We start from the raw sequence: 18,850 nt of genomic DNA, 5'->3' as shown, positions 1-18,850 counted from the left end.
ATTATTGATTTATTACAGGATAATTTTTAGGGCTGCATTATTTTTAATAAGTAATTTTTAAAACATATAACTGGTTAAAATTGATTTGACTGAAGTCAGCATTGTGGGCAGTGGTCAGTTTTAAAATGGAGTAAAATTTGCCTTTAGAGAACATGAAATGCTTACATTTGTTCACATACAGAACTACAGGCATAAGTGTTCATTAGCTGAGGTTTAATTTGATCAGTTGATTCTGAAGTTACTCCAGGGTTCCCCTACATTTAACATTGATCCAGAACTGCTGCTTTAAGTTTAATTTTTAAGAAGCCATACAAAATCTAATGTTCTCATACCAAGAATTTATTACTGGAAATGTTGAATGGCTTTATTGCCAGAACATCTGACTGATTTATAGATTTTTCAAGACAGTGCTTGCAAAAGCATAGTCAAAAAAGCAGCTGTTCATGCTCTTGTTAATAAAGACCTTCATGACCCAGCTGAGGTCAGAGCCTTGTTCTGCTGAGTGCTCTGTAAAACTCACGACATGGGATTATTCTTGCTTTTTCTGCTATTGGAACTGACCACAAAGACAACGGACAGACGAAAAAATATCACATGGGGAGTTGAACCACAGAGAAATTTTAAGGTTATGAACACTCTAAGATACCATGGCTTGGTCCAGCTGCCAAGCAAAGCAATGCTATTGTTCCTTCAGCTGCTCATTTCCTTCCCCACACTGCCCCACCCCTTGTGCCAGCACAGATGTATCTGTAGTTTTTATGGTGCATTTTTGTGTTGATGCAATTGAAAAATAATTCTTTGTCTTCTGAGTTGCATTTTAGCCAGATCAGTTTCCCAATCTTATTTCACCTTGTAGCCATGTAAGTGCTTCTTCTAGCACAAGGAGAAGGGTGGAGTATGGAAATATAGCCCATGACCCCGGGAAGAAGCCAAGCTGCTTTTCTTGAACTCAGAGTGCTCCAGAGTGTCTGACAAACCAGTACATGAAGCACAGGCTTATTGAAGACTGTGCTACTACTGTAAGGCTGGTGTTCCTACCTGATTTCTCAGCATTAGCCTTTGCTCCATGGTTCTCTTTCTCCTCTGAGAGAAAAAGTGAACTATTCTTTATCATTTGTTATTCAAGTTGTTTGTGGGGGAGTCAGACACACACAGAGCTGATGTGAGGGAGAGAACAGACATGCATGCCTGGAAATAGGAGAAGCAGGACCTTCCTTTTCCTAGGCAATTGTTGTTCCATTGGCTCACCAGCCTCTCGAATTTCTCTGAGTATCTTGGGTTTGGTCATACTGAAAGACTTCAACAGAGATGTGAATTTCCCATTGTACTGGATTGTAGTTTAATGTCTTAAATATTTTGCCTTAAAATGTTTGCCGCAATTTAGAAATTCTACTGCTCATAATAAAGAGCAGTTGATTTGGCTTAATTATTTGCCTATTAATTTTATGTGATAGGACAGAAGTCCTTCAGATTGCATCTTGCTTCTTTTAATTGGAATTGTCAGGAAAGCTGAAACATGCTTTAATATTTCTCAAGACAAAAAGTCCACTTTAAATTACTTGTTCCTAATAACCAAAAAAAAAAAAGAAAAGAAAATTTTGTTTGCCTGGTGAGTCTCCCTCAAGCACAGTCTCCTAGAGAAGGTTCTAGCAGAAACGGTTCAATGGAAAATGGTATTTTTAAGAAAAAGAGAGGGGAAAATCTACTGAACTTCATGAACTTTTGGAAAGCTCTAGCATCATTCCTGTAAGAGGTCTTTAACATTAAAGAGTGATTTTCTTCCTCCTACCCTTCCTTAAAAGCCTCTATTGCTGTTTCTGTGTTAATAGAGCTTCATTTAATTGTATTATCATACCCCAAAATAACTATTTGCATAAGATGAGAAGTGGGTGCCTAACACACAATGCTCCAAAAATTTACTTGACTCTGAATATGCCTCAAGCCATCAAAAGGCTCCACATTCATATAGCAGGATAGTTTGCTCTTACAACTCCCTGCAGCTCTAGATTATTTGTGGAATTGAGCAACAGATTTGGAAGCAGGCAGGCAGCAGGCAAAAAAGAGGAAATAGTGGTATTAATAACTTAGCTGTAATGCAGATACACAGGAGATATGAGTTAAAGTTGTCCTTTTCTATCTATAGCTTCTTAAACTCACGTCGAGCATGATCTCTAAAGAAGCTTCTTTTCAAGAGCTGAAGGCTGAAGCTGAAAGCTGTAAGGAAAACAATGCTAGACTGATGTCTCGCCTCCTGTCTTTGCAAACACAAATCCAGGAGACAGAAGAGGAGCTGCATGTGCTGGCTGCTTCTAAAAACCAGGCTGAGCTGACAGCTCAGCTGGCACATAAAGAAAATTTGGAGCTGAAGGAGAAGCTTCATGAGAAAAGTGCCAAACTTAAGTAAGAGTAACGTGAGACAAGAAAAAACTTTTTTGGGGGGTATGATGGAATGGTACAGTTGTCAATACAGAAAAATAAGTTGATGGAAAGACTTTATTGCAGTTCTGAATTCTGTTACCGTGCCTGAGTGTGCGGAAGGTGTTGCAACTTGAATTTTGTTTTGAGTTGTTAGTCCATACATAGAGGTTTGAATGTATTGTACTTTAAAAGTGAAATGCATTACACTTACAAAAAATAGTATCCTTTAATTGTACTGTTCTTAGAACAGTGTATCAGAGAACTGATCTGTCAATTCTACATAATTGCTCATGTTTTGGGTCTGTAGGATGGAGACTCATAGCAAAATTGATTAGTATGAATATACTCTCAACTCTTAAATTCCAAAATCAGTGTCAGTCATATTAATAGACACCTAGACTTTTATAATGGATTTTTCTGCCCATTATCAGACTAATATTTGTGACTCTGTCAATACTGTCTAGTCAAGAGCAAGGTGAGTGTTTACCAGACGTGTATATTTCTCAAATCAGTATTTTGCACAGCTCTGCCAGGTTTTATGCATTAAAAGTGAATAATTAAGTAATTTTTAAACTTAGAGAAAACCATTGCAATGCACTTGCTTATCACCAGCTGATTTGCCAAAAGCCCTGCCTGGAGAGTGCAGTCTTACATGACTGTTAAGATTCTTTAAAATGCTATTTCTGGTAGGAAAAAAATAAAAAAAGAAGAAGAAAAGGGAAGAAAAATCTCCTATCCTGTTTGCTTGCCTAACTCACTGGGAGAAAAGTTCTGGAATACTGTGTTTTGTACTGACCTTCCATTATAGTGATACACTCCCATAGCAGTTCTGGCTACTTGCTTTAGTGTACAACACTTGTGTAATCAGTTCTGTCTGTGTTGATGTGTGGTGATCAGGACCAGGGGACTTCTCCAAGGGAGAAGAGAGCAAAATAAAAAGCTTGATTTCCACCTCTACCAATCCCAGCTCTGGTTCACTGTGCACCTGGAGTGTTCCACTGGACTTCTGGCAAAAGGGGAAAAGATACAGGGATAGTGAGTCTGCTCATTTGGAAGGAACAAACATGCTGGATTGCTCATGAATGTGCAGTGTTTGCTTTCAAAGCTTTTTGTTGTCCTCAGCTAATGGTTACATGTGTCACGTCATACTAACCAGTGTGTTGACTCAGTGAACTTTCAGTTGCTTAGTCTGGCCACCCTGGTGGTACTTGGCACAGGACTAGTCCTAATTAGGTGTTTAAAGAAGGTTTGCACTGAAAACCACTAATGAAAGGGAAGAGCAAGCCAGCACTCATGAGGTGCACATTTACATTCTATACCTTGAGGATATAGTAAGAAATATTTGGTGAATTCTACGATTGGCTTCCAGGCTGTGCACCTCTCCTGTTGAAAATGGTGCCTTTCTACTCGACACGTCTATTGCCATGGTATTTTTAGAGTGTGAACTGTCAAAAGCTTTTTTCTTCTTCTTTTTCCTTCCCTTCTCTTTGCTCATTAGTTCTGAAGAGCTAGCAAAACTGTGAAAAAGCTGTGTTCTACTTTTTTGTACCTGACTGCCTATTTTCTATGTGCTCACATCTTTATGGCCCTACTGCAGGTAATTAGATTATTCGTAAAGTTATCAAGCGAGTGATTTGTACTTCAGATTTTTTATTTTTAGCAGCAGGCATGGTTTTGTGAGTGAATACCTCAATTCTTTAGAGCCACAGAACAGTTGTGGGGTTGGTGGTCAATCTTATATAATATTCCGACATGTAAGCACACATGTATGGCATGTCTGAGCCCAATACCTTTTCACTTCTGACATATCCCGCCTCACAACAACAGTTTAGCAATCATCTCATGGTTTAGTTTTGTTGGGGCTGCAGAGGAAAGGAAAGTTCCCAGAGGTGAGGAAGCTGTGAGGATGCTTGTGTTCTGAGGGACAGTGTCTACTGCAGAAGGCAGAGCTCTTTTGGCTCATGGTGTGTGCTGTGCAGTACTATGTGGAGCTGCCCTCACAATGTCCAGAGCAGCAATGAATATTTTCCATTCTTCTCTGTTATTATGCCACTTTCTTTCACTTTGCAGCATTTTCAGCAGCTGTGCTGACCTCCCTCCTCAGGTTATGTGTTAAATCTTTTCATGGACTGTCTGTTTTGCTTATTGATGTATAGGCATTCAGTGTACCGTGTTTGCACTCACTGTGCATCCCCTGTTGGAGTCTCATGCTGCTCTTTGGTTATGGAATGATGCTCTGTTTGGTTGCCAGCTTAGAGAGGAAGAAATCAGAAATGGAAAAGAACGAGTCCAGCAATGACTACCGTGCCCACCTTGAAAAGTGAGAATAGTGCTATGCTCTGATTAGCAAATGAGTTTCAATAAAATATTTGCTCTAGCCACGCATTTGGTTACATCTCAGGTCTTGATTTGTTCTAGAGTGAAGAACTTGCTTTAGAAAGAACCTTGTTTCTCAAATGGAAGCACAATAGCTTGTCTTGCAGATTTACCACTACCAATCACCATGTCTTGCATTCTACTTCCAAGTACCTCACTTGTGGATATTACTGAGAGAAATTGGAGTTGACATTTGGATTACACTAGTAGTAATTTTGAGCTCTGTTTGTTGGGCTGGTTTTGCTAACCTGTTTGTTTTTCACAAAGGATGTGTGTTCCAGTATCATGAGCAAGATTTTTTTCTGTGTTTCCTATTGAATCAGGCTGTGGTGGTTCTTGTTTGCTGGACCCATCTTTGTCCCTGGCAAGGGAAGGAATGTAACCAGATTTATACTAATGAGTTAAACTCACTGTTAATTTATTTGGTTGATTGTTCTTGTGGAGTATTTACAAACTGACACCTGCTCTTAAGGCTGAGAACACATTTCACATGGGATATGCATCCACATGATAGGCACCGGTTAACTGATGAAATTGCTGACAAAAAGCTCTCTTTTCTTCATATCTTTGTGGTAAGCCCCAGATGCTGTCTTTTTAAGTGCATCTGTATCATGAATAGTGCTTCAGAGTACTGTACAGGAAAGTAGTGTGTCCCATCTCTGCTTCTGCTGGTAAACTTCCCTCCACAGGTACTCTGGATGTCTTACACTTCCTTTGGTCCAGAAAGGCTTTACTTTACTTCAAGTTTGTTAATAATATCTGTCAGCTTCTTTAGAGAGGGGATGTGAGGTGCCTTTCACATACTTTTGCTAATAGTTGATCACTCTCCCCTCCCCTTATTTTTTCTAAGCTTTTGCTTGCACTTTCCACTTGTAGTATCTTGAGGGCACTATTTATTCATGTCACTTGATTCTTGTGTTTTATTCAGATTTTGTGCTGAGAATGAGATTGGGATCATAGAAGATTTTTTGAAGTGTTAATCAAAATCAAAGATGAAGAAATGTTTGCACATAAGGCAACAGCAAAAGTTATATGTATTATATAACAGATATAGAGAATTAAATGTAACTTTTGAAATTCATTTGGTGGTATGCAGAAGCTAGCAATTCTCTTGGGACAATGTATTTTGCCTAGAATTCCTTTTCAGGGAACATTCATCCTGATGTGTATATTTTTTTTCTGTCTGATTAGTAAATATTTGAATGCGTGTGAAGAAGACATGACTCAAGCTTCTAAAATTAGCAAAGCCTATGAAGAGCTCCTTACAGATCTTTCTGGATTCTTGGACATAGACATCAGAGAAAAAGAGAAACCACAGGAACATTTAACATCAAAGGTGATTGTGTAGGCAAATGCTTCTCTACAGTGATTTAATAGAAAAATATCTAGTTGTCACAGAAGTAAAGCAAATGATAGAGATCTTTGTATTTCATTGTGGTTTGCAGAGAGTGCTATCATTTAAAGACAGATTTTTTTTTTTTCATACTGGGCTAATTTTCAAAGGTGCTGAACAGTAATAGGCCTCAGCGAATGTAGTCTGCTCTTATCTGCATAGATAATTTATCAGCCTGTAGTTCCTTTATCAGCATGTAGTTCCCACATGCAGCCCTGATTAAATACTTGGTTAAAAACTTTCAATGAAACATTAAGATGGGGGTCCAACAGGAGATGTGTAAACTGTAGCAGTAGATACTAACTTTTATCTTGAGCTGACGTACCATTAAATACAAATATCTGAAATGGCATGCCCTAAAACAACTCTTACTGTGTCCTGTAATAAAATGCTGTTAATAATTTGCAGTGTTTCTGAGACTTAATAATAAACATTCATTATTTCTCTTCAGAATACTTCTGAAGTTCCAAAAACTAAGCTTCCATTTAGGAAAAGAAAATTTTTTTCTGTATTCTTTTAACATCCATCAATGCTGCTGAAAGACATTTTATTCTAATTTTATGCATTTCATTAATCTTCTGTCTATTCTTTGATCTCTAATTTTCTTAATTTTCTTCACTTTGGAGCACAATAAGTATTTGGGGAAATTCTATTTCATTGTGTTCATGTCATTGTAGGATTACAGTCTTAATAAATCAAGATTATTTAGGTATGCACCACAGTGAGTGTATGACCTATAATATTACATAATATTGCAAGCACATTGAAATTTTAACAGATGCTCTAAAAAAAGTTGTCATGCAAGATGCACTCTTGCATGCTTTAATAATTAGTAAGTTAATAATTAGAGCTTTTAAAAACATCTTCAAGTCTTTTAACAATGTAGTAATAAATCTAGTTGGGAAATCCAATTTGTGCTGAAAGCTGTGTCTTAGGAAACCTTAGCAACTAGTTTTTCTGGGGTCTTGGCACATCTATTTAGTTTCTTTTTCACATTATGGTTTTATTAAAGACGGAATTGATCTGTTTTAGTCTTAACAAATGTCTTGTCAGTAGGAATCAGAGTACATTTTTTGCTCACTCTTTGAAGTGCCCACATTCATTTATTCCACTGATTGGAAGTAGCATAGTGTACCAAAAGAGCCCTACAATCCTCCTGGAAAGGACTCTTTTTTCCAAGGTGTTGGCTGCTCATAATGGCAGCACACCAGGTATTTGGCCCTGCCCTTGAATGTGCTTATGAAATATCTGTTACTAACTCAAACCTCTCGTGCTTAAAAAGTTTTGAGCCTGAATTGCAGCTTTCTTGTTTCAAATGAAAGGCACACATCTTAAAAAGGTAGTCTGAAACTGTTTGCTTTTCTCATGAAGTATCTGCATGGTCTGTTTCCTGACCTGTTTCCTGACCTGTTTCACGTCAAGCACAGATATGCAGCAGCAGTAGCTCTGCACCTGTTTAATGCATCATAAAGTCTGTATGGGAGTAAATCTGAATCACATTATGCTGAGGTGGGGGTTTATAGTGACAATATGATTCTGTGATTTTAACTGTCCTTCTACTCTTTTTCTAAAGGAACAGTAGAGTGCAATTTTAACTCTGACCTAGAGGTCACCAGAAACACTGAGTCTTTAATGGCATGATTAAGAGCAGGTAAAACTGGGATGAATACTTTCAATTGTTAAGAGCTTTTAAGAAGCTACTCATATTTGATTTATTTCTCAAGGTTTCTGAAATACGTAAAGAAAATGTGACACTAAAAGACCAGGTTGCTGCTCTTCAAGAAGCTGTGAATGTTCATGAGATGGAGTCTAAAGCTAACAGAGAAACCATCATGAGACTAGTTTCAGAAGTGGCCAAGGAGCAGAAAAAGGCAGCAGGATACTACCAAGACATGGAAAAACTTAGTAAGGTACATAATTGCATGGCTTATATGCTTTTCTGGTTTTCAAATGTTTTCTTGAAATTTCAAATTAATTTTCAATAGGAATTGCATGAGAAAAAAATCCTTCTGAAAAAATTATGTTGATAAGAGTCTTTACTAAAAAGGACATTTTCCTAAGGTTATTTTCAACTTCTTGAAAGTGAGGTATGAAGATTAAACAATAACATTTTGTAAAATAGATGAGGCAGATGTGAGTTCTTTCAATGTTGTTTGATAATTTCTATTTTTGCTTTCTTCTTAGTGTTGTATCCTTTGTGATTGTACAATCATGTAAAATAAATGAATGTGTATACTGTTAATATCTGAGGCACAAGCATGCAGTGGTGAAAAAATGCTCTTTTAAATAACATTTATCTGGTACTTCAAGTTTCCTGAGAATTTTTCAACTCAGTTTTTCAAAAATTCTAATGAGAAATTGAAAGGAATTGATAGGACACTATTCCTTCTCTTAAGGCGCTAGACGGTAAAGTCTTGGCTTCCATACACCCTAGATTTTCTTTTCACTGCATTATAAATTCATATTTCCTAACCATTGGCTCATACCCAAAAAGTTGTAGGCAGTAGGATGGCTCTTGCAGGAAAGCACTGTTTCAGGGTTGGGAAGCCTTGGAGAAAATCTGTGCAGCAGGAAGGATGGTCAGATGAGAAATGTGAGTTAAGTTTTACATCAAGTATTGCCCAAATTCACCTAGCTATGATTTGTGAAGGAAAGGATGTGATTTAAGGACTGAATTCCTCCGGGAGAATTCCCCATTAAGAGTTTGCATATTTCAAAGGGTGGATGAACAAAGTGCATTTCTGTAACAATTTTCCTTATTGCTTTGCACTTTGAGTGATGTCTGGGGAAAGGAAGCAGTTTAGTGAAGCCAGAATGAAGATTTCCTGCAGATGAAACAGCGCGGTTAAAGCTGATGGCTGGAACGTGAGAAAATAAGAGAAGAGACTTAGACTGTCTAATATGTAACTGAGTTGTGTGTGATTGACCTTGTAGGATTTTTTTAACATAAAGGCAACCTTGTTCAAGTGAGTTTTCTGAAGTAACACAGCATTTTCCCCACCCTTGGCATTCCTCTTTTCCTGAAGAAGAGACACCCACCATACATTTTAAAGGATATAGTGTTCTGATTTGGTTGTAAGCAACATACTTAGGCGATGAGAAATAGCTGGCAGCGTGCTCTGGAGAAGAAAGAATTTGCGGGGAAGATAAATGTAAGTACCACAAGGGTCATAAATTTTACTTGCTGCTGAAAATAGTTCTTACCAAGCTGTGTACAATTTTCTAAGATCTAATGGAACTGAGAGAGAACCTGCACCAAAAACTTAGACAGGTCTTTTTCGAGAACATTTTGTTTTCATGCTTCACTTCAAACACAGGTGTGTGAGGAAGAACAGAGTGTAGTTTACTCAGTAAGCCAGAATCAGGAGGTGTTTTAAATCAAGATCAGGGCTCCATTTGTGGCTTGTTTTTCAAGTTTGCTCTAACTGCCAAAACATTTAGCAAGTTGAGCTAGTTTTTTGAAAAATCTTTTCCTATCATTATTTTGCTTGTGCCAAATACATAATTTATTAAACCAATTTTACAGAAATGTCTTTCTAAATGATTAGCATTGCCTTTCAAAAGCACTGCCTTTGAAAAGCTCCATTTGCATAGAGGCTGCAGATTCCTCCAGTGCAATTTCAGTTTAGTGACTTACGTTTGCAGACACTGAGTAAATCTGTTGAGGTTTTGTGTTAACAAAAGCATATGAAGAAGTTCAGTATTGAAAAAGAAAGTAAAAACCAGAAAATGCTATAAGTCCTCACATGTGAAGTGTGGGATCTCCTGTTCCCCTAATGGATGTCTGACTTGGTTACAGGAGGGGCATCAGTGGCCTCAAGTCAGTCTGACTTTGCAGTAATTCATGCTGCACAGTTTAAGCATATGAATGGAGTTGCATGTGTTGTGACACGTTCCTCTGCTAAGGTGAGAAGCACAAATCCATACTGTTCCTGTGCCAGAAGACTCACACTTGGCTGTGTGTTTCTGGGCTGTTTTCTGGACTTAATTGATGGGATTGCCTGTAGCTGAATTTACCCAGAAAAGGCTGAATACAAGTGACTCCTGCCTGCATGTGCCTACAGCTCTCAGGGCCAAACATTTTGGCCATCTTCTGTATTAGAGACTGAGATGGCAGCCCATGTCCCCCAGTTTTCTCTTAAAATTCTTCCTAAGTGTATAGAGACCATCACAATGTTCTGTCAGCCATCACCACCAAGATTTGGCCACCACACTGTTCCCTGCCACTCCTCTGATTAATTGCCTGTTTTCATTGCCAGGTAGTTCTCCCCTCTCATTCCTTAGGACTTCTATGAATTCCTTCCCTTGATCAGGCACTTTCTTTATGTCCCAGAAGGAGGCAGCTGCCTGTATTCAATAATTCTTACTGAATAAAATAAAAGCCAGTTAATTACATTTTAAGGTTAATATATTTAAAATATTCTTTAGCATGTTTGATACTTGAGTATTTGTTGCTGTTAGCTGGGCTTCATTTGAGGAACATTAACAAGTAAACAATAATTTTATCTGTTCCCCTCTCAGTCTCATTGCATAACAATTTCATACAGAAAAGAATAAAACCCCATAATTCTTGAAACTAATAAAAGTAAAAAAGTAATTAAAGAAGCTGGATTCTTTTAATATATTATTTTTATTTATTTATGAATATATTCTTCTATTTATTTCTGAATTTTTCATGTTTCTGATAGACTATTGCAAGATTTTGCTTCTGGAAATCTGTAAATATTGGGCACACCTTTATTATGGTTGCATTGAGTATCAAGTTTCCATTTGATGAAAAACAATTTTTAAATCCTGCCCAGATTTCTAGACTGAGAATCAGAATATCCAAACTTTCTTTCTGTATTTCCAGAGAGTGATTAGTGATTATGATAATCATAATTAGAGAATTATAACATTCTTTGAGAGTGTCTGTAGGTCCTCTAAAATGTCATGCTTACTTTAACCAAGTTTCTTTTTAATATTTAATAAATTCTTCTATGGTATTTATCTAAGGTGGAAAAGGGGATATATACATTCTTCCAGAATAATTTAAAACCAGCATTGACACAGATTAATCACAAGAACTAGTAAACTGTCTTGTCCTGTTTCAAATATTTGCTGATGATTCAACCTGGAAATATTTGTGATTTCCCTCTGAAGTGCTATTTTAAACATCTGTTTTGCAAAGATGTGCACCGTGCAAAATGTTTGAAGAACATGCTTGAAGTGTAAGCAAGCAATTTTAATTAACACAAATATATCTGCGTGTACCACTGATGCAAAATTAACCAAGAAAATGCTCTTCAGTATTGGCTTATATTGTTATGTTAACAAACAAAATGAATCTAACTAGTTTCTAATCAGTATAAACTTATTAAAATAAATACATTCTATGAAAAGAGTTATTTAAAATATGAAAACATTATTTAAGGAATTTGATTGAACTTGAGAAACATGGGTACATTTTGATATACCCAAATACTTAGATTGTAGAAGAGACAGCCAAATGATTTTAGGTTTTTCTTGTCCTAACAGATAAATACAGGAATGAGTTTCTCAGAACCTGGATTTTTGGTTTTGTTTATAAGATGTCATTAATAAAATACGTATTAGAGACAGGTTTCAGCAGGCATCACAGATATTTTCTGACTGAATAATTTAAGAAGACAGGAGATAAGAGCAAACTAGTTTACAATTCTTATGGTATAACAGTAGTAACTGGAGGTGCAGCTGGTGTAAGAATTCATCTGGAAAATACCTGTATTCTATTTCATACCTTCTTATTACTGTTAATGTAATGTGGACTCTTTTCTGTATATGTCTGTGTAGCTGACTTCAGTCCATTGAGACCATGCTGCTGATTGGTGTGTCACTATTAATAGAATCACGGAATTATTTAGGTTGGGAAAGACCTGTAAGTTCATGGAGTCCAACTGTTAACCCAGCACTGCCAAACCCACCACTAAACCATGTCCCTAAGTACCCTGTCTTAGACACCTCTAGGGATGGTGACTCCACCGCTTCCCTGGGCAGCCTGTTCCAGTGCTTCATGGCCTTTTTGATGAAGAATTTTTCCTCATATCCAAACTAAACCTCCCCTGCCACAATTCAAGGCCATTTCCTATGTTTCTTAACTGGGAGAAGGAACCAAGCCCCCAGCTGGCTCCAACCTCCTTTCAGGCAGTTGTAGAGAGTGATAAAGTCTCCCTTGAGCTTCCTCTTCTCCAGATTAAACACCCCCAGCTCCCTCAGCTGCTCCTCATCAGACTTGTGCTCCAGACCCTTCACCAGCTCTGTTGCTCTTCTCTGGAAACCAGAGCACCTCAATGTCCTTCCTGGGCCCAAAACTGATCACAGCACTCGAGGTGTGGCCTCACCAGTGCCGAGTACAGGGGGACAATCCCTGCCCTGCTCCTGCTGGACACACTATTGCTGATCCAGACCAGGATGCCATCGGCTTTCTTGGCCACCTGGGCACGGCTGGCTCATGTCAACTGCTGTTGACCAGCCCTCCCAGGTTCTTTTCTGCCAGGTAATTTCCCAGCCACTGTTTGGTGGCTTGCAGTTCTTTATTTTATACCTTGATCTTTTGAATAAACTATGTTTGTTTTCAGCTGTTCACAATTAAGCAAGATGGTGATTAGGTAAGCTCCTTGGTACTGGCAAACCATTTTAGCACTGCCTTTCTGAAAGGAAAAATACACACTTCTGAAAACTGTAATTGAAATAAATGACTCTTTATTCTTTGCTGTAATTACCATAATGTAGTTCTGAGCACAGGTGGGAATTTTCTATTAATAGGACTTGTCTAGAATAAAAAAAGAGAAATTGGCAAGGGATCAGGCCAACATTTGTTTCTAAAACAATTCTAAAATTACTTCAGAAAAGTATAATAACAAATAATTTCCTAAATGACAAGGGCTGTTTTTATTTATGTTTTTGCATGCTTGCCTTTTCACAGCTATTAAAAAATTTAGTATTTTTAGTATCATACTTTCATATTTTATTTTTAAAGGCATCATTTTTTTGACCACCCTCCCTGCTGATCTACAGAAATGCTCCCAGATTTACTGCTTGATTGGCAGGTATTCCATTAATACAAATGACATAATGTGCTCCACGGTAAGCACACACAGACCCTGAAAGACCCTTAATTAATCACCATATTCATAACTGCTCCGGGAACAGTTCTTTAACTGCGGTGTGCACAATCTTGACTCATATCAGTCCACTCACTGAGTCTCTATTTGCCACTGAGACCTCTAGAAGAATCCAGTCCCTCTCTGTAAATATTCCATCCTCTGTAGTAATTTTGTATTATGGGTGAAATATTGTTCTTTCCTTTGTGTCATGTGTGAAATAATATTCTTTCCCATTTGTTCTTACCAAACAGAAAATGTCCTGAGAAATGAAGACTTAGTCTTTGCTGTACTTTTAGTTGGTCTTGCTGCAAATATTTTTCTTGTATATGTATGTGTATGTGTAAGCACTCTTAATATTGGTATTGTGGGGAAAGGAGAGACACACAATACTTCATTTCTTAATGTTGAGATGGTTATTTTTCTTTATTTTTTCTGTCATCATTTGTTTTGGTGTCATGGGTCAGGATGCACAATTCTTTCTGTCTGCTCTGACTGGTTAGGTCAGTATTTACATACAACTGACATAGATACATACGTATTGGTTATATTTTATTCCTTCCCAACCAAGCTTTGATTTGTCTGATCACTTCTCATTTCTGTGAATAAATAATCTCAGGAATTTTTGTTGCATTCAGATAAGATGATCTCAGAGATCACCTCTTATCATCATATTTGGGGAGATTGTGTCTATTGTTTTGGTCAGCTCTGAATTGTCAGGCAGTTGGAGCTGATCATCACTGCAGGTCCCTTCCAACTGAAATATTCTATTTTACCTATCCTATCCTTTCCCTTCTCAGTTGTAGTACTTTGGCTTTATTTGTGATATGTCTTTCTCACAGCTTGTTTTTCAGGTCATATTATCTGGATGGAAAAGTAGGATTCCAATAGTTTTACAATAAAAAAATTGATTTTGTTCACCTGAAAATTTATTTATGTATTCCTTTTTGCAAACCAGTATAAGAGGTTAGTCTTTAGTGTGATTACAGCAGACTTCAGGTTTTCATCATTTTCAGTGGCAGTTCCCCTATGAGACCCTTACGTTGAGCAAATACGAGGACTATGGATCCTAGTTTCTCTGTCTGCCGTACCAGGTCCTGAGTTATTCCTTAATTTGTGTGTGATGGAGAGGGTTTATAATGAATTTTTTAAAAATCTCATTTAATTTTTCATGCACTTTAGGATCTTGACAGTGCTATAAAAAAGAGACAGAGTTTAGAGATGGAGATCAGAAACCTCCAAGAGAAGCTGTCTGTTAACCAGAAAGCTTTGGACACCTCAAAGCAGGAACTGCACAATCTGAAGAAATCTTCCAGGGAGCTGGATGCAAGCTTGAAGAGTAGCAGAGAAGAGGCCAGGACTGCTCAGAACTCTTTGGAGGCTTTTAAAGTAGAAATTGCTACCCTGCTCAGCTGTGGATCTGTAATAGTTAAACCTTCTGAGAATACAATTTTGGAGAGGATCCAACAAATAAACTGCAAAGAAGAGAATAAAGAAATAGTAAGTCAGCAACTACTGCACTTGCCCAATGTGTGCATTTATTCTCTTTCGGTTTTGTTTCATTTTATTCATCTGCTTAGGTTCTGAAATTACAGAAACCTTTAATTTTGTTGTCTATTGATTTAAGGTAATAGGGGAAAAGCATCTATATTTTACTAAGCAGGATGAGTTCAGAAATTAAATTAGTAATAGATGCTCTTAAGAAGAAAAGTCTTGGAATAGTCTTTCAGTTACAACATTGAAATTTGGTTTCTGTGCCAGCAGACATCAAAGGTGGCTCTTTGGTTGCTATGATTTAGTGAAACCTGTGAACAAGTATGGATTTGCTGCTACAATGGTGACTTCAAGAAATGACTTCTTTCTCAAAGCAGATAAAATTGATGAGTTGCCACAGGCAACTTCTTTCTCTCTAATCCTCAAACCTGCACCTAAAAATAAAGATGTGCTTTTACACTTACAGCTACATTTTTCAGCATGAAAAGAAGGTAAAAGGAAGGCTCAGGCTTGAGGCATTTGGGCTAGTAGTGTTTGCAAAGGTGTATTTGAATGTATAGATAGAGAAGGGACAGTTCAGGAGGCAGGTGAGTCAGAATGCAGCCTGACCAATGAGGCGTGTCCTGACACTGCACTGAAATTTCTCACTTGCTTACAATTTATTAATTTTGTCAGTGAGGACTATTTATATAATTAGATGTCACACACTAAATCAAAAGCTGCTTTCACTGAGCCACTGAAAGCCAGCTTTAATACTCTTGCCAGATTTTGAAATTGTTGCATCTCCTGCTAATGTGATAGTTTTTAACAACAGCAAATGGTTTTGCATCCTTTCCAAGGCTGGAAAGAGCTCTTGAAAATATCCCGTGCATTTTGGTGAAGTATTTAAAAATAAACAAAACTAGAAAAACCCCCTGCCATTGGCCTTCTTCCCTACCTGGGCACACTGTTGGTTCAGTTTCAGCCAGTACCCCACATCCTTTTCCACCATGGAGCTTCCCAGCCTCTCTGCTCAATATTGTGACCCAAGGGCAGGACCTGGCACTTTGCCTTGTTGAACTTCATACATTGGCATCAGTCCATTGATCCAGCCTGCCCACATCCCTCTGCAGAGGCTTCCTACCCTCCAGCAGATCCACACTCCAACCCTACATTGTGTCATATGTAAAATGGTTGTAGATTGAAATTATCCAGTAGCCGCATGAAAACAAAAAGCAGGAAGGGTTTTTTTATTTTGCAGGCTGCCTGATCGAGCTGCATAAGTCATAGGAATAAGAAGCTATGGAGGCCAGATGTGCAGGTTATAAAATGCAGCCTTTGTAGGATGATGGATCAGGCATGGGTGGATAACCAGGGTGTAACCTTGTTTTAAGAAATGCCTACCTTATGGGACGTCCCAAAGCCAGGGATTAAAGTTACACTAGGATGCCCCAAGGTGATAAAATGACAGCTTCTGCTCTGCTTCTTTAGTATAGTCCTTCACTTTCTCGTGTTTATAGATCTTTGAAGCCCCAAAACCCCCCTTGCAGCCACTCTGCAGCCTGATAAAGGGGCTCTGGCAGGAGTGCATCTCTGGGGGAACAAATTACTCAAACTCTTGCTCCTGTTGGGTGATGTGAGATGCAAAAAAGTATAAAATATGTTTGTGGATTCTTGCAGATTTATTATTGTTTAGTATTGTCTACTGCACAAAGAGCAGTAATTTCTCTGTGTTTTTTAAGCAAGCTGGGGGCAAAATGTTTTTATTTAATTGCAGTTTGAGTTGGAAAACTTTCACTGCCATTAAAATTAATGAGAGCTCTGTGTACTTACTCTTCATTTTATTAACAGGAACCAAAAAGATGATTAAAATGAAGAGGCTGCTTTGGAGAGGAGTGTTTGAAAACTGAGTTACAAATGCAATATAATTAATTAAGTAACCAAATAATTATATAACAGTAAGAAGACAGAGGGGAACAAGCAACTTTGTGTATAGAACTGCCTTTCAGTATTTGGTAGTAGTGTAACCAGATACTTTTAAGAATTTAATTTATAAATAGTTTACAACTTAAAATCTATTACATTATATGCAGGTGTTCTAAAGTTAACAGTGAAGAATTAGAATTTTTTTCAAAATTGTTCTAGTTGCTTGTTTTGAGATTTTATCGTTTTTGTCCTTGGGCTCTGGCTAGATTACAGTAATTATTATTACTATTTGTTTTAAAGCACAATCTTTTAAACAATGTTCGAGAGTTACCAATTGGGAAACACTCCTCTGAGACTTAATTATCCATATCTACATTCTCCCCTACATGCTGCACGTATTTTTTAAATAACTTCTATGCCTTTTCTAATCAACTCCTCAATAAAATAGTGATTACTTTGGCTTATTTAAAGGAATGATAGCTGACTGCCAAATATTGGTGCTGTGCCCACATATTTGGAAATTTTGTGTCTGAATGACTTTGTATTGATTTTTTAATATATAGCAGTATCTTTCAATCATTTGACTCATCTTATTTATAATATCTGCTGTTCACTTTTGGTGTCTCCACTTCTGCAAATTTTTGCTGGTGGTTACAGATTTTTTTTTTTATATATAATTTTAAATGCATATATTTTAAAGATAGCTATTTTGCCCTATTTTAAATAATTTATTGATTTATCTTTCATATCTTTCTAGCACTTCCCACCTAACCCCGTATGCTTTGTTGGTTTGCTTGCTCCCTAGATGGTATCTCAGCTTGAAACAAAATTAGCTAAATTGACTAAAGCTTTGGAAAATCAAACCAGATTGTACCATGAAGCCCTGGAGAGGAGCAGAAAAGCTGAAAGAGGTTCTGAGGATTTCCACAATCAACTGAAGCACTTGCAAGAGGAATTATTAACTGGAGACCTGATGCAAGATGGCTTGAAACTTGAGAAACAAAAGGTAGTGGCACACATTATTTACTTTTGAATAGAAGTCACTAAAGGCAGAGACACAGCTCATTATATTGCTTTGGTCTCCTGGAGCACTTGAAGTGATGTGAATTAACAAAGTCAGACATCAAGTAGGGAGTTATAATACCTTTTATTTTTACCCACAACTGCAGCTGGAAGATGTAGCTAAGCTTTTGAGTTCCAAGTCCATTTCTGTGAAACAAAACAAACAAACAACCCCAAAAATGCCCCGAAAAAACACCAAGCAAAAAAACCTCCCAAGATCAAACTATACCCCTAAACCAGCTCAAAAGAAGTCCTTGTCAATATCCCATCAGAGGTCCTTCAATTATTCTCTGATCTCAAAATTTCTCTCATCTCTATGTCTTTCTCTAAAACATAAGATCTTGCAGGCTTTGATTCTTTTATATTATTAGACAATCATGACTACTAGGATTTTTTGTCTAATTCTATGAATGAATACACTTATGTTAGTCTATAACCTATTCACGTACCAAAGAGTTTGAAAAATGACATAGTACCTGGAAAGCCAAATGCTACAGCTAAGAAAAGCAAAGTTGTAGCATGTTGCCAGGCCAGGATTAATGCTTAGAGGAATCAACAATTTTATGCTATTTGTTTTGCCTTAGACTATGATAAAATAACTTTTTTGCATCCATCACATTGGGACAAAACCAGAAAAAAGAGCTGTTTCTTCTGCTCTGCTTCCTCTGTGAATAGCATGTGGCCCTAGATTCTTAAATTATTCTCTAAATTTTGCTGCAATGAAGATATATTTTTTACATTTTTTTGTCAATGAATAACTGTAGTGTTTTTTTTCTTCTGCTGCTGTTTTTAATTTTTTGAATCAGAAGCATCATGAAACAAAAAGGTATTCTTGCTAATGAACAAACGGTGAAACTGGTTTGTTGGGTTTTTTTCTTTATATTTATTTTGTTGGTTCTTTGCAAAGATAATAATTTGCACCAGAAGTAAGAGGAAACATAGGGAAACAGTTCTTAGTGAGGAGGGGTTTGGATTTTGCAAGAGAAGCTAATTGAGAGCAAGAGACTAAAGCAATTTTTAAAGAGCTGGTAAGGCAGGACGAAAGAAGGAAAAATTGGATTGAATAATATTTGGTATCTAT

The 18,850-nt window shown here is 37.3% G+C and overlaps 1 protein-coding gene across 1 annotated transcript in view; it reads left to right on the top strand.

Moving 5' to 3' along the window:
* CCDC170 (coiled-coil domain containing 170) overlaps positions 1-18,850 on the top strand; it is a gene marked incomplete at its 5' end in the record, with an annotated part of 30,150 nt that overhangs the window by 4,012 nt on the left and 7,288 nt on the right. Inside the window, 5 exons of the mRNA XM_083858002.1 lie at positions 2,144-2,400; positions 5,986-6,130; positions 7,912-8,097; positions 14,491-14,808; positions 17,513-17,713. Of these exons, the coding sequence (XP_083714128.1) occupies positions 2,144-2,400; positions 5,986-6,130; positions 7,912-8,097; positions 14,491-14,808; positions 17,513-17,713 (1,107 nt within the window). The remainder of the gene's footprint in view (positions 1-2,143; positions 2,401-5,985; positions 6,131-7,911; positions 8,098-14,490; positions 14,809-17,512; positions 17,714-18,850) is intronic.

This window comes from Zosterops lateralis, assembly GCF_965231275.1.
Source record: "Zosterops lateralis genome assembly, chromosome: 3".
Taxonomy (NCBI): domain Eukaryota; kingdom Metazoa; phylum Chordata; class Aves; order Passeriformes; family Zosteropidae; genus Zosterops; species Zosterops lateralis.
This window is presented reverse-complemented; position numbering and strand designations above follow the sequence as displayed.